This window comes from Octodon degus, unplaced genomic scaffold, assembly GCF_000260255.1.
Source record: "Octodon degus isolate 3935 unplaced genomic scaffold, OctDeg1.0 scaffold00002, whole genome shotgun sequence".
Lineage (NCBI taxonomy): Eukaryota > Metazoa > Chordata > Mammalia > Rodentia > Octodontidae > Octodon > Octodon degus.
Window position 1 is genome coordinate 6530676 of NW_004524578.1, and position 26204 is coordinate 6556879.

The 26204-nt window shown below is 46.3% G+C and overlaps 1 protein-coding gene across 4 annotated transcripts in view; it reads right to left on the bottom strand.

The window, feature by feature from the left end:
* Positions 1 to 23144, bottom strand: part of Pgpep1l (pyroglutamyl-peptidase I-like) — a 28460-nt gene extending 5316 nt beyond the window's left edge. Inside the window, exons 1-3 of one of the 4 annotated variants that reach the window (XM_023710028.1) lie at positions 22988 to 23144; positions 13390 to 13442; positions 335 to 470 (exon numbers count right to left, since the gene is read on the bottom strand). In XM_023710028.1, coding sequence (XP_023565796.1) covers positions 335 to 421 — 87 coding nt within the window. In that variant the 5' untranslated portion in view covers positions 422 to 470; positions 13390 to 13442; positions 22988 to 23144. Of the gene's footprint in view, positions 1 to 334; positions 471 to 13389; positions 13443 to 17599; positions 17688 to 22987 lie in introns of those variants that run through there. The other 3 variants (XM_023710018.1, XM_023710034.1, XM_012513714.2) reach the window with 3 other exon arrangements.
* Between the last annotated feature and the right edge of the window lie 3060 nt (positions 23145 to 26204).

Here is a 26204-nt window from a genome sequence, read left to right on the forward strand (position 1 = left end):
CCTCTCTTCTTCTTCTTCTTCTTCTTCTTCTTCTTCTTCTTCTTCTTCTTCTTCTTCTTCTTCTTCTTCTTCTTCTTCTTCTTCTTCTTCTTCTCACTCTCTTGCTCTCTCGCTCTCACTCTTGCTCTCACTCTCTCCCCTCCTCCCAACTACATTTCAGCTTAGACTTTTTCAAGCTACCCAGAACTTAGCTGCAATTTCGCATTGTTGGGCCTTGAGGCTGACAGGGAGCTCAGCTGTCATCCCTGGAGCCTGAGACCTGGGTGTCCTCAGGGTCTGGGCTCCACTGTATCACCAGCCTCCAAGCCCCATTGCCTCACTGGCTGTCACTTACTTTTGGTTGAAAATCTTTCCAGATTCTGGTGATGCTCTGCTTCACTTCCCTGTAATCTACAGGCAGCTGGAGAGTCTGCAGCTCCATCTCCACGTCACTCCCCAGGCCCAGCTTGGAGAGTTCCTGCAGAAAGAGCCTGTTATGATAAAGTGACAAAAGTGCGTCCCTGAAACCCCAGTCCTTGGGCTTTGCCCTCAAGGTCCTCTGTAGTGTTGGATGCTGTCTCTCCTCCCTGAAGCTCATGCAATGGAAGAACAATGCACAGGAGAAAATCTGCATTGCAAGAAGGTGGAGGAGGAGCTGAAGTGAGCTACAGGTACCAGAAATAGCAGGTCTTTTGGAAGAAAGCCAAGAGAATGACACCTTAGAAGTGTCCATTTCATTCTTGGTAGACGTCCTACCAGGTACATGAAGTTTTCTACAAAAACTGCAGCATATCAAGATGGTCTTTGTTTAAGGGTTTAATTTGGTTTCTCTTAGCTGCTAGTGAGGCAGGACCTAAAGACTGTGTGTGCTTGGATAGAGGGTGGCCAAGGAAGGCCTGCTTACAGACCCGAGATAGGAGCTGTGGACCTTCCCTGGGGGTTGGAGGTGACCTGCATAGATGTGGAGCTCCTGAGCTGTTCTTATCCAGGGATGAGTGTTTTTCCTGGCCCAGTTTTGGCACCTCAGCTCTGTCTCTGTCCAGCTCAGCCCTCCTGAGGGGCTGTTCTTTGTCCTCCAGACACCTGCTTGGCCACTCAACTGGCTCAAGCTCCATTCTCTTCCCAAGAGAACACTACCATTTGACATAAGTGGCAATCATTTGCCTGACTGAGAGTGGGAGGCAGGAAGGAGGCCAGAGGGACAGGAAGTCACACAGGAAGGCCACGCAGAAAGGAGCCCTGCAGGCCAGGGTATCCTCCGCATGCTCAATTCCAGTTCTGCAATACTGTCATGGCCTCCTCTCCTGAGTGTCACATGAAGCCAGGTAGCAAGCCACACAGTTCAGGGAGTGGGGGCTGGAAGCTGTGATGCTGGGGTACCTGGGACTCCTCTCTGCAGGTGAGAAGGCCTTGGCTGGTCTCAGGGCTGCCTCTCAGACGCCACCCCCGTGAAGAACTCATTTCTCCTATTTGGTAGTGATCTCCTGGGGTCTTTGGCCGGGCTCTGAGCAGAGGTTGTAGTGCTGCCCTGGAACTAGAGCTGCCTGGGAATCTGCTGTTCCCTGAAGTCCAGTCTAGCTTGGCTGCCAATGGAATGCCTGGTTAAATACATTAGAAAACCCAACAACAGAACGTCACTCACAGGATGGAGAGAGCCACCCTGAGCTGCGTGCCTGCACTGTCCCTGAGCTCCCCTGGCCCAGGAAGTTGCCTGCAAGCTCTTCTTCGCAGAAGAATGCAGCTCTGCTTCTGGCGGCAGCACTTGCCAAAGCCGGAGTGAAGCAGGCACCTGCCAGCAGCCTTTTCTTTCCACCGCATCCCAGAACCTTCGAGAAGAGGGGAAAGACACACCTCCGGACACCTCTGAGATCCTCCTGCTGCTGTCAGCTGTGGGAGCTGGGTTTGGGGAGTCCCTCCACGTTAGTCTCCTAAGGCTGCCATGGCAACACAGTCCACACAACGTGGCTTAGGACAACAGAAATGCATTGTCTCGTGGTTCTGGAGGCTGTAAGTCCAAAATTAAGGTGTCAGTGGGGCTGTGTTTCCTCTGAAACCCGTAAAAGGACCTTCCTTGTCTTTTCCAGAATTTGGTAGCTCCAGAGGTTCCTTGGCTTACAGTGGCATCGCTCCGGCCTTCACGTGGCCTTCACCCTGTGCCTCTTTGTACCCCTTCCCTTGTGTGCCCGTCTCTGTGTCCCACTCTCCCCTTTCCACCAGAACACAAGTGACACTGGACAAAAGCCTAGCATCACGACTTCATTTAACTTGATTGGATCCATAAGCCCCTCTCTCCAGTGAAGGCCTCAGGCCCTGAAGATTGGACATCCATGTCTCCTAATGGGACGAGGCTCAGGCCACAGCACCGTCTCAGCTTGCACTTTCCTGAAGCCTGCCAGCATCTATCTAGCAAAAGCAGAAAGTGCAGGGAAGCCACCGAGCAGACCATGCAGGCACTTACGGAGCCAGCATGGACTGAAAAGCATCTTAGGACAGGGGCATGAGGAGTGTATTTTACCACTCCGGGGAGCAGTGCGTAGGAGACTCCAGGGCCCTACCTGTGCCCATGACACACCTCCTGCTCTCGCCTGCCCTGGGGCTGCCCTCCTGCCCAGTCACATTGATGTTTCAATCCCTAAAATTCAAAGGTGCATGGCAGCTAGAATAAGTTAGATGTGTCACACGTTGCCCACATCAGCTCAGATCACCTTTTGCCACCAAATAACTTAGGAAACATGCTTAGCATTTAGAGAGTGGAAGAATTGGGTATGAAAGTTGCAGAGCAGGGCTGTGGGCCAGTGTGAGCTCAAACCTGTTCACATATCACATATTGAAGTTATTCTTTACAATCTTTATCTTTTCTTTACAATCTGGTATATTTTTTCAACTTAGATAGAATGTCACTCTCTTCCTTTGTTTCACAGCTGTCCCGAAGAAGGGAAGCTGCAACTTGTTACTACACAGAGGGGGCTCACTGCCATCCTGACTTCTGTGAAGGTACAGCCACTGTCCCCAGGACAAAGTCACTACTGCTGCCCATGCCATGGCTCTGGACATCCCTACCCCTGCTATACCTTCATGAAGCTTTAGGAGTAAGGGGAGGGGCACTGCGGCCATCAGGCCTTTGTCACAGAGGACAGAGAACATTATCTTCAGGGCAATCAGAGGCAGTAGCACTCTGGGGACAGGAGATCTCATGTCCCTTCACTAGCGAAGACCTTGCCCATGCCCTGGCCAAGCCTCTTGGATGGCCCTGGGAAGTCTGTGAGCATCCTCAGGCCACAGGAATGAGCCCTTGGGGATGCTCTGGCCTGAACTGTATCCCCGCAGGTTCACATGCTAAAGTCTGTCTTACTTTTGTCTCATTGTTGAGACAAAATACCCAACACCCCAAAGTTAAAGGGAAAAAGGAATATTTAGCTCAATTTATAGAGGTTCAGTCAATATAATTGGCTTGGCCTAAGGCAGGTGGCTTGGCAGAAGGGCATCCCAAAGGAGAAAGAGTTCACGGTGGCAGAAAACAGCGAAAACAAGTGAGGAGAGAGAGCGCCAGCCTGCTTTTGTCCCTTATAAGCAGGCTACCTGATCTAGGGCGGGTGTAGCACTCACACCCCCATCTCAGCCCTAGACAATGAAGCAATCATGAACTCTGGATTCAGCCCTCCCTATGACTACACAAGGCTTTGTGGGGGGACATCCAGACACAGACTGCGACATAACCCGAACCCCAAATGGGATGGGATTAGAACATGGATCCTTTGGGAAGAGATGAGATTAAGTCATGAGGAAGGCTCTCCATGGTGGCACTGGCATCCTTAGAAGAGGCAAGACCAGAGCCCTTCTCGATCTCAGCAGGTGAGGCACAGTGTGATGACGGACACCTGCCACCACGCAGGGAGCCCACATGGTATGCAGCTCTGCCAGCACCTCCTTCTGGCCTTCAAACCTATGAGGAGTCGGTGTCTGCTGCATGAGCCTTTGGAATTCTGGTACAGCAGCCTCAGCCAGCTGAGGAAGGGTTTCCAGAAGGTCTTGAGGTGAGGTCTGGCCAGATTGCAGAAATGTGCCAGCTCAGCCAACCTGCACATTGTTCGGCGTTAGCAGGCCACACACCATCTGGTTTGAGACATTAAGGAACTTTGTTCAACTCCATCCCACCTTGATATCATGGAGAGCGTCTCTGGCACTGTCTCCACTGGAAACTCCTGCTCTTGAAATGTCTTTGCATCCTCCCAACCCCCTCTACACACCCTGGTGTCCTCAGTCATTGGTATTGTGTTCTAGGACAGATTTTCTATAACTAAGCCAAGGCTGGTGGTCATTCTGAGTCTGGGTTGGGTATTGCCGGATGGGAGGGTTACACGCAGAATTGGAGCCTGAAGGCTTGGGCTTTGGGGTCAGTAAAATCCAGCCTGAGCCCTGGATCTTCCATCACCCTGTGCTGGGTTGTTAGTCCTGTCATTGCTCTCTGCTCTTCCAGTTTCTCACCTGTGTCATGGTCATAAGTGAGAGTCAAAGGGGTTCTCATGAATTTTAGATGAGCTGACTTACAAACACTTCATGAGTTTTAGGCAGCATGTAGTTGGACCTTTATAGGAAAGATGGATGATTATAATGAACCCCCATTAACTTGAGAAAGTCACACAAGATGGATTTGTTTAAAGTGACATTTATTAGTGTGATAAGTGTGGGCCCTGATGCAACAGCAGGAACATCCTGCACGAGCAGCCTGTGGGCCCCTGGCTGCCACCTCCACTTTTGCTGAGACAGGCTGGTGTCTTCTGCAAAGGGCATGTGGTCTGTGCACAAATGGAGAGAGCCAGGGTCGTGTTTTCTGAACTGGCACTTTCTCAAAGTTGTAGTCTTCTGTGCTAAAGAGGACGACCTGCACCTGGCATAAGCCCGCTCCCCAAAAGGGAACACAGCATATGGCACTTGCCAGAGGCATGACCACGCCCAGAAGGACGCTCAGTGTCCATGGCCAGCCCACAATGCCTCGAAAAAGCCTGTACCCGGCCAGTTGCAAAAGTCCTGTGGAGCCTGGGAGCCCGCTTTCTGCCTTTTTTTCTTTTCTGCTCATCCAGCTTGTGCACTGTCCAAAATCTGGTCGCCAGGAAAGACATGGCTGCTTCCCAGAGGGCCAGAAAAGAGGAAGACACCAATTGCTTTCCAAATTTCCTCAAGTCCTCTGAAGCGGGGGCACCAGCTGGTGTTGAGAAATAGTGGCTGCTTTTCCAAGAGCTGATTCTTGCCTCACCAGAAGCGGCCCTGGGCTGTGGGAAGGAGTTGCCTCACTTGGGGGTTGGAAGAGCTTCCCAAGGGCATAAGAGCTGTCTTAGTGTTTCTTACTCTTGAAGCGGGAGTAGAAGCCTCAGTACTGGACCTCACTGCTTCTACCTGTCCTTGGGGGAGTTTGTGCAGACGACTGGGCCTTGTTGAGCCTCAGTTTCCCTCCATGTGAAAGGTAGTATGCATAGGGCCTCCATGAGTTCTATGAAGACTAAGCAAGGCCAGCTAGGCGAAGTCTGCACAGAGGAGGGTCTTTGGGGCAGGGAGGATGAGCAGGAGTTGCCCAGCAAAAGAACTTTCCAGGGAGCAGGAGGGGTGAGACCTGGAGTTGTGTGCAGACTTCCCTTTCTCACTGTCCCTTTCTCTTTCTGTCTCTGTCTCTGCCTCTCCCTCTCCTTCCTTCCTTCTTTCCTTCCTTCCTTCCTCCCTCCCACCCTCCCTCCCTTTTTTCTTCTTCTTTGCTTTCCTCCATTCATTTCCTTGTACCTTCCCCTCTTCTCTTCTTCATCTTCTCTTTTTCCTCCCTTCCCCGCTCTCCCCTCCTCCATCCCTCCTCCTTTTCTCCCCTTCTTCCCCTATATTTTCTTCACATCTTTCCACTAGTCATTATACACAGTGCAGGCACCCTCTGCATGCCATCTTGGCACTGGTCTCTGCTGAGGGTCTTGCTGTGTAGAGGCAGATGGAAAAAAAAATCAGGATCTTGCACTGTTTCTTGTGTCCCTTGTTGAAAACATAAGCAGCCACCGATGGAAAGAGTCATCCCTCGAGGGCAGAATCAGAGCTGATGCTTCTTTCCATATTCATTAGGATTTTTACAATAGACACTTATGTACCATTTTCTTTTTCTAAAAATAACCCAGTAATCATCCCAACTCTGCCTGGAGGGCTGTACTGTGAACTGGCCCTGTGCCTGTGCCAACTACGTCCCATGACCTTCTTAAGGAGAAACTAACGGCATCCCCATTCTACAGGTGAGGAAACCAAAGCCCAGAGACTACATCTAGAAAAGAGGAGTTGCAGGCAACAGTACCTGTAAGTCAGGGCTAAACATCCAGTACTGAGGACAGCCTTCACCAATGCTTTGGGAAACCTTTGGACACTGGCAGAAGAGCAGCTGTGTTAGTACGCCCTGGTTCTTCCAGCCAGGATCAGGCTCTGTTCTCCATAGGGGATGCTTGCCTCAGCCCTTCAAGTCATTCTTTCAAACAAGCGGGCCAGTCTTGCCTGGAGAAAACCATGAATGAAGACAGCAACCTACAACACCAGTTCTCGCCTGCTCAGTGATCAAAATATTTTTGATCATGTGCTCCACTGTATAAAAATCTAGCCATTCATGCGCTGTTAGCTGGTGTCCTGATGTCTTTCAGTGTACGCCGGATGTACATTTATGTTTTAGGTGATTTTCTTAATTTCTTCCTGTTTCGGGCCAACTTCTGATCAGCTGTCATTGTGTTTACATCAAAATGTGACTGACACAGAGCTCAGATGAGGGCCGGAAAAGCAACACTCAGCTGTTCTCTCGTGGGTCGTAGTATTTGTCCATCACCTCCCTGTAGGGTTTTGAAGATCATTTCTTGGCACAATCCTTGATCATCACTTGAGATTAGTTTAATTAGACTGGTAATTCTGTTGTGAATAGGTGTCCAAAGGAATGAGGACAAGATCTCCAAGAGATGTTTATACCCCGCATGCTCATTGCAGCATTATACATAGGAGCCGAGAGGTGGAGGCTGTCCAAGTGGCCAAGGGCAGGAGAATTGATAAGAAAACTGTGATAAACGTGTACAATAGAATATTATTCAGTTTTTAAAAAGGTCACATGTCACAGGTTAAAATACAGATGATCTCTTAGGACATTATGCTAAATGTAATAAACCAGTCACAAAATATAAAGTGCTGTACAATTCCACTGATACTAGTTACCTAATGTGGCCGAAGTCATGGACACAGAAAATAGAAAGGTGGCCAGCAGCAGGAAGCAAGAGGGAAGTGGAGAGCCGCTGGATTATGGGCAGAGAGCTTCCATTCTGCAAGATGGAGAAGTTCTAAAGACCTGTAGCCCAGCTATGTGGATGATAAGGGTCGGGGAAGATGCTATCGTCTAATGAGTATGGAAACTCCTTTTGGAACAAAAGAAAATTCTAGAACTGAATACATGCACAACAATGTACATGTTTTTAATGTCAATGAATTGTACATTTGAAAACAGTTAAAATGACAAAAATAATGGCATGAATCTTTGCTATAATTTAAAAAATTGTGGATTTCAACTTTATCTTCCCCAACATTTTGTTTTCATATATATATATATATATATATATATATATATATATATATGATATAGGGTCTCACTAAGCAGCTCTGACTCCTAGTGAGCTTCCTGTTTTCAGCATCCCCAGCACTGAGAATCCAGGCATGTACCACCACATCTGGTCTCGGTGGCCAGCTCAGTGTGCCCTGGGCCAGCACAGCATGTGGTACCCGGAACTGGACCCCAGTCCTTGCACTTACCTAAGCAGGTGCTGAGCTACCTTGCCGGCTCCACAACATTTTCTTAACCTGACTAAAAATGGCTGTCTGAAGAAGGACTACATTTACAGGAAGTCAGAGAGCAGGCTATCATCCATAATTCAGGTGGGCTAAGGATTAAACTGGTATCTGAAAACTTTCTAGAGTTCTACCAAGACCACAAAGACAAGAAGAGCCTCACGGGTGGGCAAGGGGTGGGAGTCCCGGGAGCACGCTAGAAGGGCACCACCACCAAGACGCACGGTGTGTTTCCTAACTACTCCCCTATGGTCCCAGCACCTGGACATACACTTGCACAGCTCCTTTGGCCTCATAAGTCCTTCCTACAGACTTCTGCAAGTGCCCATAGGAGATGAAACCCAGTGGTGCACACATCTTGCTGCCCAGGGAGAAGGCCCAGCATGTGAGCCTGGGGAAGACCTGAAGTGAGCAGGGGTCAGAGCTCTCCAGGGAAGCGTGACCTCCCAAGGCATCCAGGGAGTTGTGGGCCCAGAGATGTCAGGCATAAAGCCTGGCACCTAACGAATGGCCTCTCAAACTGGCCTCTGTGGATATGGGATTTCAGGCACAACACCCAAGTGTGATGCTGCTGTTTTTCAAGATTTGTAACCTGGTTCTAATGTGTGAGAGTGAAGCTGAGAAAAGGCACAGTCACTGTGGCCTCCTCTTTCTTATCTGTTTCTGTGGTGAGAAGGAAGAGGAGCTAAGAGCTGTCCTTCGAATCTATATTCCAACCCCGCGTCCCCGAGTTCCCTACATGATTTGTTTCCTGCGTCACTCTTGCGTGCATACTTTCCCCTGCAGGATTTATTTCCTGGGTCATCCTTGGCTGCATACTTTCTCCTGAGCTCCACTGTGTACAGAATAGGCTGCGGTTTCATCACATTTAATGCAGCCCAAATCGAGCCAGATTTTGGCCTGATGCAGCAGATTCCCAGGCTGGAGCATTTCCCGTGCCACTGAGGTTTGGAATCCAGAAAGGATGCACTGCCTTCCCTGGATCTAACGGCCGGACACTGAATACCAAGTGATTTTCGAATGAACCAGCAAGAAAGTGAAGCCCTGCTCCACAATGACAAGCATAAGGCGCAGCTGACTGTGATGTCCAAGTAATGTCAGGACAGCAAGAGATTTTTTAAAGTAGTTCTTCAAGTCAATGAAACATGTCAAGTGCTGGGAACAAGGACAGAAGACACGCACAGACTTACGCATGGTTGTCCCTCCTATCTGCCCTTCCTATTAACCAAGGTCAGCCATGGTCTGAAAATACTAATGGAAAATTCCAGAGCTAAGCAGTTTATGTCTTAAATAACTTTTATTATGCGATGTCATTATATAATTGTTCTATTTTATCATGAGTTATTGTTAATCTCTGTGCATAATTTATAAATGAAGCTTTTCTTATGGTATTGAGAAGTGAACCCAGAACCTTGACACTGAGGTACACCTCAGTCATTGTTTTAATTTTTCTTTCTTTTTTTTTTTTTTACTCTGAGACAGAGTCTCACTGCGTTGCTAAGTATTTTATTTTATTTTAAAAATTTATTTATTTATTTGTTTATTTATTTATTTTTGCGGAACCAGGGATAGAACGCAGGCCCTTGTGCTTGCCAGGGAAACACTTATTCTACTGAGCCATCTCCCTGGCCCTTGCTAAGTGTTTTAGGCTGCATTTGAACTTGTGATTCTCCTGCCCCAGGCTTGCAAGGTGCTGGGAATATAGATGTGTGCCCCAGCATGCCCAGTTAAATTCAAGATAGATAGATAATTTCAGTATGTTCCAAAGTTTCACACACCTATACTTACAGCAGATTAGGGGAGGAGGACTACTATATATACTCTATAAAGAAGGATAGTTACTTAAAAAGTGCCCACTTTGCTTTAACCTTCAATACAGTTCAAACTGAGGATTTAATTCCTTTTGAATGAATATGAGATGATACTGACTCCAACATTTGAGTATCTAGCAGCTAGGGCGACAGTGAGTACTAACGACCTCTGGCCTGTGTCACTATCCACAATTCAGGCTTGAAGAGGGCAGGGTGTCCACTATGGGCAGTGCAGTGCGAAATACTTCGGCACTTATTGCCAGTAAAGAGAATCAAGCCAGCTTTCTGGGAGTAGCATTTATTTTCCTTTTGTACTTTTCTTTTTTTCAACATTTATTTCCCATTTTTGAAGGACTATAAACATACACTTTAAATTTTGTTGGTTATACAATTTCTGGTTGGCAATTGTATTTTCAACACTGAAGATACTACTGTATAGTTTTCTGAGTTTCATTGTTGGTTTTAAGATGTTTAGCTTTAGTCCCATTAGAATGACCAATCTTGTAGGTGATCCATCTTTTCTCTCTGGTTTCTTAGAAATCTGCTTGTCTCTGATGTTCTGCGGTTTTTCTATGGTATGTATAGATATGGATTTTATTTGTCATAGCTTATCTGTGTGGATTCATATCTTTAATAAATTCTGGAATATTGCCAATCTGGACTCTTTGAATACTATCTTCCTTCTATTCTCCTTCTAGAACTTCAAATAAACACTTCATATATTAAGCATATTTCTTGATCTTTTCACGTCCTTGGACAAGCATGCTGCCCTTTGAATAATATCTTCAGTTCACTAATTCTCTCTCCATTGGTTTCTAAGCTGCATTTAGATAAACATGTCCCTCTTTCTCTACTCAGGCATAATTCATATAATGTACACTTTATCACTTAAAGTCTACAGTTCAGTGCTTTTCAGTGTATTCAGACTTCCACATCCATCATCGCTGTATCTTCTGGTTCCCCAGTTACCTGAGGTAACCATGTATCTACTTTACGTCTTAACTGATGTGTTTAATGTGGACACAGCGGTGGAGTCATACAATATACTGTCTTTACTGGTATCTTTCATTTATCCTGATTCTAAACTACTCTCTAAGTCATCTTGTCAGCAACACTGTGAAATGCAATTTTAAAAGTTAGATTTTTCCTTGTAGAGATGAACAGTTTCTCCAAAATCTACTCCAACAGCAATCAACTTTGGTTTCAAAAAAATAGCAGAGCATACAAATGCGACCCTCAATCTCGGGGCCAGGCTCCTTCCTGCAAAGAGCGATGGATCCTTAGCACCTCCCTGTGCTCTCCTCCCCTCTGCTTCTCACTATAGAAGACCCTAACCCACCTGTACACAAGGAGAATGTTGTTTGAGGCAAATGGAACCTCCATCTTCTCAGAGCTAGCTTTGAATAAACCCTTTTTCCTTTTTACCCAGATTCATGGCTTCCTTTGATTTGGTCAGCAGTGAGCAGACACACCTAAGCCTACATGTCTGGTAGCCACTGTTGGGTGTTCACTTTAATACAGTACTTGTGGCCTCTAATATCTGTAAATTTCACCATCATCATCATCATCATCATCAATCTATCTCATCTTTTGACCTTCTTCACTGCTGTTTTGGTGACTCTATATTCAAATATTTCACTTTTAGTCTTGCTATGTTCTGATTTGAGCAGCCGAAGTCCTTGAGGTGCTAAGTCTGCTTCTGCTGATTTCTGCTCGTGGAAGCTTGTTTCCTTGCATATTTGCTGATCTTGGATTGAAAACTGGCATTGAGTTCACCTTCATTTATAGGAAGTCTGAGGCCTTAAGTCAACAGAAATCATAAGAACATCTAGAGCAGCTGGGCAAGGGTCCATTCCAAGGCTCTGGTGGAGTCTGTAAGTGGGTGCTGGCTTTCATTTCCAAAGCTTTTGCTACTCACAATGCTGGTCATGGAATTTGCTTCCACTTGTTATGTGTGTGTGCGTGTGTGCATATGCGTGCATGTGTACGCATTCTTCAGAGCTGTACTTGACCTTCTGCTTCTTTAAGACCAGCAACTTAAGCAGCTCTAGCCTCTTTAGCTGATGTTTGTGGAAAGAGCCCTAATGGAGAGCATCTAATTTTCCATCTTGAGGCCACTTCCAGAAGCCCCCAGCCTGAACGTGTCTGCTCTGGCTCCCCGCCCTACCAGTGAGCCTTGAACCTCCCGAGCAGTCCTCCCCAGCATTGCACTTCCCATGTGCCTGTCCCGTCTCACCTGCCTGCGGCCGAGGACCTGGGCTGACAGAAGGGCCTCCTAATTACAGAAGAATTACATCTGTGAGTGCTGCCACTGGCCCACCTTGCCGAAAGGGCTTTGTGTGTGTTAGTTCCCCGAGTCATTTTGACCTTCCCTTTTGACACATGAGGAAACTGAGGCACAGGAGCACTGGGTGACTAGAGTGAGGAGGTGAGCTCAAGCAGGCTGCCACTTTTCCATGGTCATGACTGCAAAAACATGAAGGGATCAGTTGTTTGGGAGATCCTGGCAGAAGAGATCCTATTTTGTTCTTTCTTTTGGTGGGGGGAGGGTCTACAGGGTGTCCAGGGTCTCACTTCCAGATTGGACTCGTAGTGATGTCTGTTTATAGCCTCCCAAGTGCTGGCATTACAGGTAGGCACCACCACGTCCAGTCTCAATTGCCATCTCAGCGTGCCCTGAGGGCTAGGTGGGGCAGGCACAGCAGGCCTGGGGATCGAACCCTTGGCCCTTGCATCTGCTTGCAGGCACTTTAATCTCCTGAGCTATCTGACTAGCCCTGAAGAGATCCTGTTTATTGAGGAACTGGCTGCAGACACCCAGGGGCTCCTGAAGGCCCTGGGCTGGCTTTTCTGGTGTGTTGGCTGCAGCGGGGACTCCAAAGTTTCTTTGAGTTTTACTTTTCTGGTTGGAAAAAGACTTAAAATCCAACTCTGGAATCAAGCATCTCCTGACTGCATCTGTGCTGACAGGCTATAAAATCAGTGCCACAGTTGCTACAAGGGCATGATGCTAGCAGTTTTGTTGCATTTTCAGCTTGACCGGGAAACTCAGAATAGAGTAGAGACCCCACCTTTAGCTTGATCCAACAGAGGCATAAAATTGAAGGTCAAGTGTAAACAAACAGCTGTCAGTATGCGGAGCCTCTAAGTGACACCCACGTGGGGACGGATCACAAACAATCACTCTGTGGAGGAAAGACAGGTTGCTTTGCAAAGGAGAGCCCTAGCGCTCCTCGTGGACTCTGAGTCAGCGGCTTCCTTCACAATAAATGTACTGTTTATCCTAATAACCATTCCTTAAGTGTTTACCCTGAGCCAGGCACAATGCTTAAACAAAGCTTCCCTGCATATTTATCTCTTTGAATCCTCAGATCAATCTTGCAATGTCAGCAGTATCTTCCCCCCCACCCCCATTCATGGATGACAAAACCAAGACCCCACAACCAGAAAGATTGTGACTAAGAGAAGCCCAGCTCTGGGTATGGTCTGGAGTGTCTGGAGGCCTTGGTGCACCCTCTCCAGCAGTGTCCCTTTGGCCTCTGTTCTTTATGACAAATTCAGGAGGAGCATCAGCAGGCAGGCAAGCCAAGCCACAACTCAAGGACTGAAAACAAGCCATTCCCCCAGGGGCCTGAAGCTTTGCCTGCATTCTCTTCTGCATGCCTCTGGTTACCAAGGGTCCTGCAAGCTAGGACTTCTCAGCATTTGTGGAAGGAACCAGCTGGGTGAGTGGTAGCAGAGGGGAAGGGGAAGTAGAGTTTACCTTCACTGCTTCCCAGCTGGAATTCACCAGGTGCTGCCGGAAAGGCCCAAAACCTGAAACCAATGATACCCAGGTTTGCTTATGCCAGCTGCACCACTGCAAGAAGCTCTGACAGTTTCCCAAGCCATGTTGGGCTCTGGGACCCTTCTGTAGCCTGGCCACTCTGGGGGCATCTCAGAGTCCTGTCCTGAGCCTCTGAGGAAAGGAGGTCTGATCACTAGGAGGGCCGAGAACTTGTATGCACCAATATCTGACTGAAATACAGCCTTCATAGAAAAACAGAGCTAGACCCACCAGAATGTGCCCAATTGTTTGTCAACAACAGTGTGAAAGTAATTCCATGGAGGAAGGAGAGCCTTGGCAACAAATGGTACAGGAGAAGGAGGGCACCAAGACACAAAACACCGATCTCTCAACTCCAGCCACACCTTACATACAAGTGAGTTTAGAAAGGATCGTGGGCTTGTGTGTAAGGATTAAAACCACAGAATGCTTGGGGGGAAAGGGGGAGTAAATCTTGGAAGCTGAGACTAAGCAAAGAGTTCTTAGACTTGAATCAAAAAAGTACTATCAAAAAAAAAAGAGTACTATCTATAGTAGGAAAACTGATAGATTAGACCCCATCACAATTTAAAACTTTTGGCACCAGGGTGTAGCTCAATGGTAAAGTATGAGCTTAGTATTCACAAGGCCATGGGTTCAATCCAAAGCACCAAAAGAAAGAAAAGAAAACAGTAAGCATTGCTCTGGAAACAACTCTATTAAGAGGATGAAAAGACAAGCTACAGAATGAGAGAAAACAGAAACCACCTATCTCAATAAGGCATTATATATCGAATGTATGCAGAACAATCAAGGCTTAATATTAAAACAATATAATTAGAAAATGGGCAAGAGACACAAAGAGGCTTTTCATCAAAGAAGATATTAGCATGTTAGCACATGAAAAGATGCTCAACAGCATTAGCCATCAGGGAAACCCAATGGAAAACCACCGCGAGGCATCACCACAGAGCTATCAGGGTGGCTAAAATAGAAATACTCATCACATTAAATGCTGGTGAGGACAAGGAGGAGTTGGATCACACACACACATTGCTGATGGGAATGTAAAATGGTACTACCGCTTTGGAAAGGAGTATTTGCTTTAAAATAGAAAGTAGACTAACCAGTATTTGCATGCCTAGACTATCTCAGAGAAGTGAAAGCTGGTTTTCACTCTGAAACTTATATAGGAATGAATGCTCACAGAAGTCTTCTTCTTCTTTCTTTTTTAAAAATGTATTTAGTGCAGAGTCTACAGGGTCCACTACACAGATCGAACTTGTAGTGATCCTCTTGTTTTCAGCCTCCCAAGCGCTAGGATTATAGGCATGTGTCACCACGCCCAGTCTCAGCTGCTGTCCCAGCACACCCTCAGGGTGGGGCCAGCATGGCATGCCAGGGATCAAACCTCCTGGCCCCTGCGTTTTCTATGCTGAGCTATCTGGCCGGCACTCAGTAGTTTTCATTGTAGTAAGTCCAAGGCTGGAACCTACCCTAGTGTTCTTCAATAGTGTAGTAGTTAAACAAGCTGTGGTTCATCCCTGTCATGGCAGCCACTCAACAGTGAGGAGAAAGGAAGAAATCGAAGCTACCCATGGGCCTATTAATTGATGAATGGTATCCTCTGCTTGCTGGGACATCACTAGCAAGAAAAAGCAAGTGAATGACTAATTTACTTGCAGAAAACATTGAACCATGATAAGTTCAAAGAAGCTAGTCCCAACAGACCGCATTTTATATGACTCCATTTATATAAAATGTCCAGCACAGACAATTCCACAGAGATAGAAAGTAAATTAGTGCTGTGTGTGTTTTGAGGGGCATGAGCCATGACAGCTAAGGGACCAGGATCTCTTTTGAAGTACTGAGTTTGTTCTACAATTGATTGTGACGAAGAAGGCTTACGTCCAAAGATATGAAGAGCCACCGAAGTATGTATACTTCAAATGAGTGAATTATGTAACAGTGAATTCTATCTCAATAAAGCTAGAACATCCTTTAAGAGAATGAACTGTTGATAATACACAAGAGCCTAGATGAACCTCCAAAGAGCTACACTGAGTGAAAAAAAGCCAATCTTGAAAGGACACATACTGCCTGCTCTCCATTATACAATATTAATAAGACACAATAATTACAGAGACGAAGGACAGATTGGTGCTTGTCAGATGTTAGCACTGGGGAAGGAAGTGGGTGAGGCTATCAGAAGGTAGCATCAGAGCACGCAGTGAGGGGAGAGTTGTGCATACTGGTTGTGATTGTGGTTGAAGCTAGCTGTGTGATAGACTTGTAGACAGCTGTGGACACCTGCGTCCACATACGCTGAGTTATGTCAGGGTCAATATCCCGCCTTTGATATCGAAGATGTGGTCATCAGGAGAGTCTAGGTAAAGGGTACAGGAGACTTCTCTGTATGCCCTTCTTTGCAAATTCCTTTGAATGTGTAATTACTTTAAGGTAATATATTTTAAAGCCACTTATGCGGGAGGCCAGCCACTGTTCAGTTGACCTGTGGTAGACTGGGACACTCATTGCAGAGTGGTCTACAGACACGGGCCGCAATCTGTCATGCAGCTTTCTCTGGAGTACAGCTGAGGACCCAGAGTGGGACTTGGCGGCGGCGCCTAAGGAATGTCTGGAAGCAGGGTGGCCCCTTGGACTGGCAGGCAAGCCAAGCCAAACTGTGATTGTTGGTATGGTGGGACCTCGTTGGTCTTGAAGCAGTGTGGCAGCACCCTGGCTTTCCTGCATCCGCCTCTGCCAGTTGTCTTGGTGAGATTTGCATATGCAGCAAATCCAACTGAGTCCAGAGGCTGTCCCGGGCAGCTCAGAACCTTTCCAATAAGCAAGGCCACACTGAAGCCCAGGGGGCATTTCCAAGCTGCAGCTGATGAGCAAGTCCTTCGAGACGCCATCTAGCGTCCACCAATAAAATGCAGGCTGGAAAGGCAATGGCAGGGTCAGCCCAGAACAGGGGCTCTGAGCACCACAGTTCATGCCTGCCTCTGAGGAGAAGCCAGTTTCCTCAGGATTCCTGGGTCACCCAGTCTGTAATCCCAAAGTAACCCGAAAGAGAGCAAGGGGGCTACCCGGCCTTCATGGGAATTTTCTTTTTTCTCCACAAGGTTGGTAAGACTGAATTACAGCTTGAAAATGTTAAGATGAACAGCTGTCTACTAAGATAGATGACTTTTATCTAGAAGAATCCTCTCCTCCTTGCTTCTCTGTTGCCTGTAGCTGGGTGTGGCGGCGCGTGCCTGTAATCCCAGCACACCGGGAGGCTGAGGCACCAGGGTTGCAAGTTTGAGCCCAGCCCAGGCAATTTAGTGACTTAGTGAGATCTTGACTTGAAATAAAAATTTAAAATGAGAAGCAAGCAGGGAATATGCTCAGTGCAAAGGCCCTGGGTTCAATCCCCAGTACTGAGAAAAAGGAAAGAAATTAAAAAGGAAGGAAAGAAAGGCTTACAACGTGCCTAAGCAAAAATAAGTAAAGAGCTAAATAAATAAACACAGAGCTTAGTGTGTAACTAAAAATAAACAGAGCTTTATGAAGAAAGATCAAGCCAGTCCCCAGGGACCAGCTATGACAGTGACGAGTGAGGCACTTGTAGCTGGGGTGACTTTGGACGTGCTCCTGGTACAGCCTAGTGGTCTTTTCTTTCTTCCAAGTGAGCTATCGTGGTTTAGAGGTGTCCCAGGGAGGGAGGGCACCTTTTGGAGTTCCCACCAAAGGAATGCGATCTTTCTGGGGATGGACCTTGGGAACTGGCCACGCTAGAGGAACTGGGAGAGCCTGGTGAGTGTCCTGTCCTTTTGGAGCATTAGGTCCCTCTTTGCTATTTAACGTGTCCCCAAACATGTGCCAACTGGGCCCTGGCCTTGGGGAGAGCAGGCGCACGCCTGGGCTTCTTCCTTGGTGGGCTGAAGGTCAGACAAGGTCGATGCCTGAGCCCTGGTGGCCATCATCATGCATGCCACACAAGTTATTTGCAGTGCCTGAGCCACAGAGGCCGGAAGCTTCTGTCCCTGCCTGGTTTTTAATAGGACAGAGCAGGAAGTTCGCGTCTATCAGGAATTCTTAGTGCCTGAGTGGCTCTTTGTCCCTTCAGGAGTTGTTTACAACCGGGATCCAGCACACTCGAGCCAAGGAAGTGCAGTCTTACCGGTCACCACGACGCAGCTGGACTGCGAGTCCATGGAGCTTGCGCCAGAGCGCGTCCGGGTCTGGGCGCCGCAGTGTGGTGAGCACAGCGGCTCCGGCCCAGGCGGCCCCTCCCTGCAGGCCGGCGGAAAGGCAGAGGACAGTGGGGGAGGGTAGCAAGGGGAGGTCCGGAGCAGAAACAGCAGCTGCCAAACAGGGTCAGGCACCACGAGGGCACTGCGCTCTCAGGGGCTGGGTGGGTGTGTTGCTCCTGGTGGCTCAGGGTCCCATGGGTAGTGTCCCTGGCACAGAGGGGTCTCCAGGGCCCAAAGCTAACGTGTGCTGGAACAGGGACCGTTGGGGCAAACCAGGACCGTGGGGCGTCCAATAAACTGCCCGGGTTGCTTTTTCTTTCTCTCCTTAGTAATCTTCTCCCTTCCCTGCCTGAGACCGTCCTTGCGTTTGGCCATTATGATCTCGTGAAATTTGGTTGCTCTGAAAAATTTGGTTCTGCAACATAGACAGAAGAAAGTAGAAAGGAAGGGAGAAAGAAAGGAAAGAACCCTCTCTTCACCTACGAGGCACCCCAGCACCCCTAGTGCTGTTCAAAGCCTTCCTTGCCTGGAAGCGCCGGCCCGTAGGAAAGTTCATGTCCCTGGCACGGCATCCAGTTCCATGCACCGGGGCTCACAACACCCTCTCGCTTATGGAGGCTTTCCGTGCCGGGCATTGTCCTCAGCTCGGCCACCATAAGGGGTAGGGCCTCACCAGTGAGCTGCCCAGGCTGTGGACCCAGCTCCCCACGTTGTGTCTGCAAAAAGCGCTTGGTTCTGGGCTCTGCTGCGTAAGTGGGGCTCTGGACTTGAGAGCAGCCTCACTCTGGCTGGGCTGGTGACTTTTCTACAATTGCGCTGGAGGAACCAGCACTTGGGGCTGTTTCTCGTATCGAAGAAGCCATGCTATGTGACATCTGGATCTCTCAGAAAGTACTACTAAAATGTTTTTCTCCTTTTTACTAAAAATTCTACTTCCCCTCCCCCCCCACCCCCCACCCCAAAGCTATGCAAAGAGAGGAATAAAACCCATAATCTTTCCCCTTCTGGGAAAGACTGGAAGAATCTTGTCAGCGTGGCTGCTGGCGCTGGTTCTTAAAATTTCGTGGGCTTCCTGTAGGAGAGTGATTAAGCCACGGGATTCCACATCCTTAATTGGGCCCCTGATTAAAAGCACACACTTTAACGGGGCTCACTCCCCAGGGCTGGACTTCACCTGATGTTTTTCTTGGACCTTTTAATTGGTCCCGGAGGGGGCCTTGGCTTCTTGACAGCTGAGAACAGGTGGCTAGTGGCATTGCCCCACTCCCCTGGCCTGCCATCACCTGCCACCACCCGCCTAGCCCCACCTTGTTTTGAGGGATGCAGAGGGTTTTTCTACTGTGTCTTATTTTGAAACTTAAGTGGGTAACATAAAAATTCATGTTTGAAAGCAATTCCCAGCCTCTCCGACACCCACGAACATTTGTAGATATTGTCTCCAAGGAACTTACTGAGTTCTGTCACCAGGGCTTTGCTTCTCTGCCATCGAGAGGACGTGGGCCTGCTTAGCATGCGCGGTGCGCCTGCGCTGTGTAGCTGCTTGCTGCCAGGCCTGAGCTCTGACGTCAGCGCTAACTAACGAGGCCGGGGTGTTTACCAGCGTTAATGATCAGGCTTAAGAGAGAGAGAGCAGGCTGCTTCATTGCTAAGACTTCCAGTTTTGGGGCATGGTGGCGCACACCTGTAATCCCAGCTCTTGGGAGGCTGTAAACAGGCAGATCACTGCGAGTCCAATCTAGTGGTGAGACCCTGAACACCCTGTAGACACCTTCCCTTAAAAAAAAAAAAAAAAAAAAAAAAAGACTTCTAGTTTTGAGCAGTATTACTTTTCTGATAAGGAAGCTGTGATTATTACTACTATTATTGTTGTTATTATTGTAGAATTGTTTCAGATAGCATCTTACTCGAGTGTCCAGGCAGGCCTTGAACTACGGGGCTCCAGTAATCCTGCCTCAGTCTCCCGAGTACTTGGGACTGTAGGCGTGCACTACTTAGCCCAACTATTAGGTGTGTTTTGACATGACCTATTCTTTTTAAAGAATCTGGAGTGTGTCTAGCAGGTTTTACTTTCTAATAATTCATTTAAAACTCTGCTGTAGGGCCAGCGAGATAGCTCAGTGGTCTACGTACCTGCTTAGGCAAGTGCTGGGACCAGGGTTGGATTCCCAGCACTACATACAGTGCTGCGCCGACCCCACCCCCAGGCACGCTGAGTGGACCTCAGACCCAGGCCTGGTGGCGCACACCTGTAATCCGAGCACTGGGGGGGCTGACAACGGAGGATCACTAGGAGTCTGAGTTGTGTAGTGAAACTCTGCACCAAATACATAAACAAACAACAACATTAAAAAAAAAACCTCTGCTTTAAAGTTTGCTCTAATTTTGTAATAAATAAAACCCCTAAGAAATATGCATTTTTTAATATTTTTACTTAGTTACAATTCAGACCTACTATTCTATTATATGCACTTAAAAAAAAAGAGACAACCACATTCTCACTCTATAAAATGAAAATAACTCAGGACTGTAGATTTCGAGGTCTGCCATCTGCACTTTTAATTCTTTTTCCACTGTAAAAACAAATGGCCTCTCACAATTGCTGATGTCAAACACAATCTTTAGGACGATGAAATACAGTAAGCCTGAGAACGAGCAAGGCAACTGAAGGGAGATGTTTTATGTAACAGAAATCACAGTGATCTGCCTTACAAGTTAGATTCCCAGGAGGAAAATATTTGTAATCATATTTGACTCTGGGATTAAGAGGGCAAGGTGCGACCCTCTTAGTGAACCGGAAAGCATGCGATGGTCCCCATGTGTTCTCACCAGGGACGGCAAATGCAGTTGCCAAGACTGCAAGATCCCAAGACATCAAATATTTCACGTTTTGAACCAAACATAAAACTTTGGGATTTGTTTTAAATTTCTATTGGCAAGTGGCGACTTCCTGCCTAAGCAAGGAAAAGAATGAAGGAGGCTCGTTTTTGTCTCTGACACAAACAGTTCTTGCACAGCAGTGGATTTTGCATGAAATGGAATTTAATCAAGCTGGTCAAATTCCTCTGGGAGGTGGGGAAAAGAAATCAATCATCACGAAGCATTTGTTTCAAAAAGAATGATAATATAAGCACTTCTGCACATCAAACTTCTGTAATTCCAGATTCGCGCCTTATCTCTAATGTCAGCATACAATTCATAGCCAAATTGCTTCTTGTCAAAAGTCACTGTCCCGTTTCCTTTGCCTCTACAGATTTTTATCACAGCAGAGACCAGCAGTAGTTTCTTCAAATGTCAGATCACAAATATTTTGGCCTTGTGGGCCACATGGTCACTGGTGCAATTAATTTCTCAATTCTGTGGATATAGCAGGCAAGTAACCTGCAAGTTATGTAAATCAGTGGCTGGGGCTATGTTGCAATAACCGGTCATGGGTGTTGACGTGTGAACTTCATATAACAGTGAGAAAAATTCACTGTTTCAAATATTCTTTTGTTTTTCTCAACTATTGGTAAGTATATAAACCATTTTTTGTTGGCTCTTGGGCTACACTAAAACAGGCATTGGTTTAGTTTAGAGCTGTGAACAGTGGCTTGCAAAATTCTGCCACAGACTCCAATGTCTTCCTTGCAGAGAGCATGCTTTCCTTCGTTGTTGCTTTTTTTTTATGTGCTCAGTATAGGGTCTACAGGGTCTCACTACACAGATTGGGCTCGTAGTGATCCTCCTGTTTTCAGCTTCCCAAGGGCTGGGATTATAGGCCCATGCCGCCACGCCTAATCCCAATCACCATCTCAGTGCACCCCAGAAGCAGGGCCCGCATGGCAGGCCGAGGATCAAACCCCGGTCCCTGCGTCTGCCTATGCAGGCAGAGAGCATGCTGTGGTTGCTCACACAGTGATCTTACAGTATACAAAAAAATTTGAGTTGAGGACGCAGACCACAGTGGTTGGTTTCTCCTCCACAGTTTTGCTTTCCTGGGTTTGAGTTACCCTAAGTCACCCATGATCTGAAAATCATGTTTTCATTTGCACATCCTCTTGAGCAGCTCCCTGAACTCTAGTTGTCCTGATCTGTCCTACCCAGGATACAAATGACCACTTTGTCTGGTGGGTGCACTCTGAATACTCTACCTGTCCCCTTGTCCCTTAATGCTCATCTAGGATATCAGAGGGACTGTCGTGGTGCCATAGTACTTGTGGTCAAGTAACCTTTATTTGTGTACTGATGGCCCTAGATTAATTATTATTTATTATTAATTAATAAATAATCCTAAGAATTGGGATTATTTTCAACAGTCCCAATGAAACTGACAGGGAAATTATTTTTAAGCTTTGCTTTGCTTTTTCTTTTTAGCATAAAAATTGCACTGTGCTGGCCAGGATGGTCTCCCAACTTTGGTCTTTAGAGAGATCCTTCTGCCTCATCCTCCAGCTGGCTTGGATCACACCTGTGCACTGCTATCTTACTCAGCTAAAGATACTGAAGTTTATATACCCAGAGCATAAGAGGAGTTGTGCTGTTATTGGACCTGGGTTCCCACGGAAGTTGTTTCTAGGTTCTTGGAATCTTGAACAAAGAAATTGAACAACATGCTCAAAATGAGTAACAAGCATAAGGTTTATTAAAGGCAAAAGAAGCATAAGTACATTGCAGGTCAAGATCCTGCCAGTGAGATGAGCTAAGGACCTTGACAGGGACAGGTTGTGGGTCACTAGGTTCTGGGGATATGGGAGGTTCTATAACTGGAGATTAATGGGAGTCATGGAGCAGCGGGTACCTGACTCACCTCACCCATCCGCAGGAGAGGTTTTCTTTTTGTTCTGGGAGTGGAACTCGGCACCTTGCACTTGCCAGGCAGATGCTGCGCAGCTGAGCTATGGCCCAGGCCCAGTAGGGGGAGCTTTTGATCATACACAATTTTTAGAGAAAGTGTCATGGCATCCAAAATCCACTGTGGGTGGGAGAGGGTCAAAATCCCAGTGCAAATGAGGTTGGGCCCAGGCCAGGGTGACATGTTTTTGGATTTCTATGTGCTCAGGGGCCTTGAGGAGGGGATCAGGTGACCTGTATCAATGGGTTTTCTTTTATTTTGATCTAGTTGTCTCTCTTGTTCATCTCAATTCTGATTCCACAGCTTTCTGTTGTTTGCTTGCCCTTGCTGTACCTCCTATCCCTGTGCTGGCAATTTCATTGCGGTTTGCTATCATAAATATACTATTTTATCATTTAGTCATTACCAAGAATCTCTTACTGTGCCTCATTTAGAAATTCAACTCCTCATAGGTTTGAACATACAGGAAAAACCCAGCGCTCACCCAGGGCTTGGTATTATCCTCTGTTCAGGAATCCACTAGATGAATCCTGCACAGATAAGCAGGGAGTACAGTAAAATTACAATGAAAGTAATTCAGAATATTTGACCCGAGCCCCATGGCTACGCTTTTTGCTTAGATTTAGACACAAGAGCATTCTGAATGTGTGGTAAACATTCTTGTTTCCACAATTGCATGATGATGATTTTTACTAGGAATTACCTAACTGAAGCAGTTAGCTATTAACTTTTTCTTGTGTGATAAAAACAAATAATTGCAATGTCCCCATTTCCCTCACCTCAATGTGCAGTCATTGCCTCCCTGTCCAGTGGGGGTTGGGCTCCAGGGGGGAATGAGGACACTGAGTCCAACTCTGATGCTTCAAGTAACAGCCTCTAGATGAACTTGTGCTTTAATCTTTCTCCTAAAGCGTATCTTTAGATTGCATATAGATTTAACTTATTTAAAAATTAAAAAAAATCAGTACCTTTATAGTATTGTGAAGCAACTACTTAAAACTTTTAAAGCACAAAGTCAGTATGTTAAAGAATAGAGCACTAGGATTATTTTCAACAGTCCCAGTGAAACTGACAGGGAAATTATTGTTAATTTTGCTTTTTCGTTTTTTTCTTTTTAGCATAAAAATCACACTGTGCTGCCCAGGATGGTCTCCCAGCTTTGGTCTTTAGAGAGATCTTTCTGCCTCATCCTCCTGCTGGCTTGGATCACACCTGTGTCCTGTTGCCTTGATCAGTTAAAAATACTGAAGTTTATAACATTGCCTGTGCACTGTGAATTAATTGCTTAACAAATAGAATTTTGAAAGTTTTGCATTCTTTTTTTTTTTTTTTAAGAAAAACTTCTATATATTTATTTGGTACAGGATCTCACTACGCAGCTCAGACTCATAGTGATCCTCCTGTCTTAGCCTGCCCAGAGCTAGGATTACAGACATGTGCCATCATGCCTGGTTTCCGTGGCCAGCTCCTCATGGTGCCAGTAGGACATGCACTACCAGGGATTGAACCCAGCTCCTTCAGCTTGCCAGGTAGGTGCCTAAACTGCTGAGCTATCTCCCCAGCCACTTGCTATTCTTCTTAGTCATATCAGAAGATAATATTGGAGAAAGATATACATATATTTTTCATCTATCATATCTTTCCCTTAGATTTTTTTATAAGCTTTGCTTAATCTTTTTGACTTTTGAAAAACTTCATCTCCTCGACTGACAGGTAACAATGGCAGCAGCAGGAGTTTGTTTAATCATTACCCAGTGGCTGGCTAGCCCTGCAGTTTCCATACTGGGCTCTTCTGTCAAGTTTTCCCAATCTCATGGGATTGATTAAGACAATTGTGTTCTTTGTGCTGAAGACATTTCTATGTAAATAAAGGAGGCCAGACAAAGGATACAACATTGGGCTCACTGCCTTCTTGGGATGGAAAAGAGACTGTATCATGCTTGCTCCAGGTCTTGCTGGATCGACAATTATCTTTTATGTAGATACAGGGCATTTTTTCTTGCAGTTTGAGGGTCAATAGGGGGTGTTAAATAGCCACATGCATTTGCAGGAGCTCAGAAATTTATTTATTTATTTATTTATTTATTTATTTATTTATTTTACTGGAGATCAAACTCAGCACCTTGCACTTGTGAGGTAGGTACTTATGCCACTGAGCTATCTCTCCAGCCCAGGAGCTTAGAAATCTAACAAGTTATGGACAATGAGATGGTCTACCTAGAAAATCTATGATAATTAGCTGTGTGTGTGTGTGTGTGTGTGTATGTATGTATGTACTGGGGATTGAAACCAGCACCTCTTACATGCTGGGCATGATAAGCAAATTACTAGATGTCAGGAAAGTGGCTGGGTTTGAGATCAGCAGGAACTTAAGCTGATAGTTTTATTTATCAATAAGAGCAAATTCTAATGTAACTCATGAAAAGAAAAAGCCCATTTGTTATAGCCACTAGCTATCCGGAACATCAAGGAATACATCTGTATGGACTGTGGGAGACTATGGGACTTCAGCAACAGACAAGCAGACAAAGAAGATGTGTGTAGCCCAAAGGGGCTGTATCCTTCCACGGGGGAAGTCAAGACCTTCAAGATATTAATGCAGCCTAATGTCTTAGTCAGTTGCTCCTCCTAAAGGCACAAAACTCACCCTCCACAATTTAAAAAAAGAGAGTTTTGTTTGTTTGTTTGTGTCATGGTTTTAGTCCCAGCTTGGCTAACGCCAAGGCAGAAACAGCATGGCAGAGAGCAGTGGGAGGAAAAGGTGGCCGACCCTGGCAGAGAGGAAGCACGGAGAGAAGGGAGGAGCCTGGGAGGAAGACACATCCTTCCGGTCACAGCCAAGCCTTCCGACCTCCCTTCAGCTCTTGCTCCTGCAGAGTCTGATCACCTTCCAAAAGCCCCGCCTCTGAACACATGAGGCTTTTGGGGAACATTTTAGATCTAAACCACAATGATGTTAAAGAACTGAAATCATACCACAACGAGATATGTGCACCCAGGTTTATAACAGCGACAGGCTAACTCTTGGAAACAACCCAGATGCCCATTAACTGAGGAATGGATGAAGAAGATGTGGCATTTTTATACAATGGAATATTACTCAGTTATAAAAGAAGTTAAACTTTAGGCTTTTATAGGTAAATGGATGCAACTAGATGTTGCTATTTCATGCAAGTGAAAGAAATCAGACTCGCATGTGTAAACATTGTAATGTCTCCATACTTTAAGAACCTGAAGGAGTAAATAAAATCTGAAAGGTACAATAGATACTGTGAAAGGGAAAAAAACTGTTCAAAAGGAAGGAACAACTGGAATAATGGAAATGAAAAAAGAAAAGAAAGGACAGGAGAAATATATATGTATACACACAGGAGAGCTTGGATAATCACACTGCTGATTTCTGCTGGTCCACTGGAAGAAACAGTTAATGCTTAAATTTTGTTTTCTTCTTTTAAATTATATTTTGACCCAATTTTGCATACTTATATCTGGTAATCTGAACTAATTTGAAGATAACAGGGGCCGGGGAGATGGCTCAGTAGAATAAGCGCTTCCCTGGCAAGCTTGTACAAGGGTCTGAGTTTAATCCCTGGTTCCACAAAAAAGAAGAAGAAGAAGAAGAAGAAGAAGAAGAAGAAGAAGAAGAAGAAGAAGAAGAAGAAGAAGAAGAAGAAGAAGAAGAAGAAGAAGAAGAAGAAAAC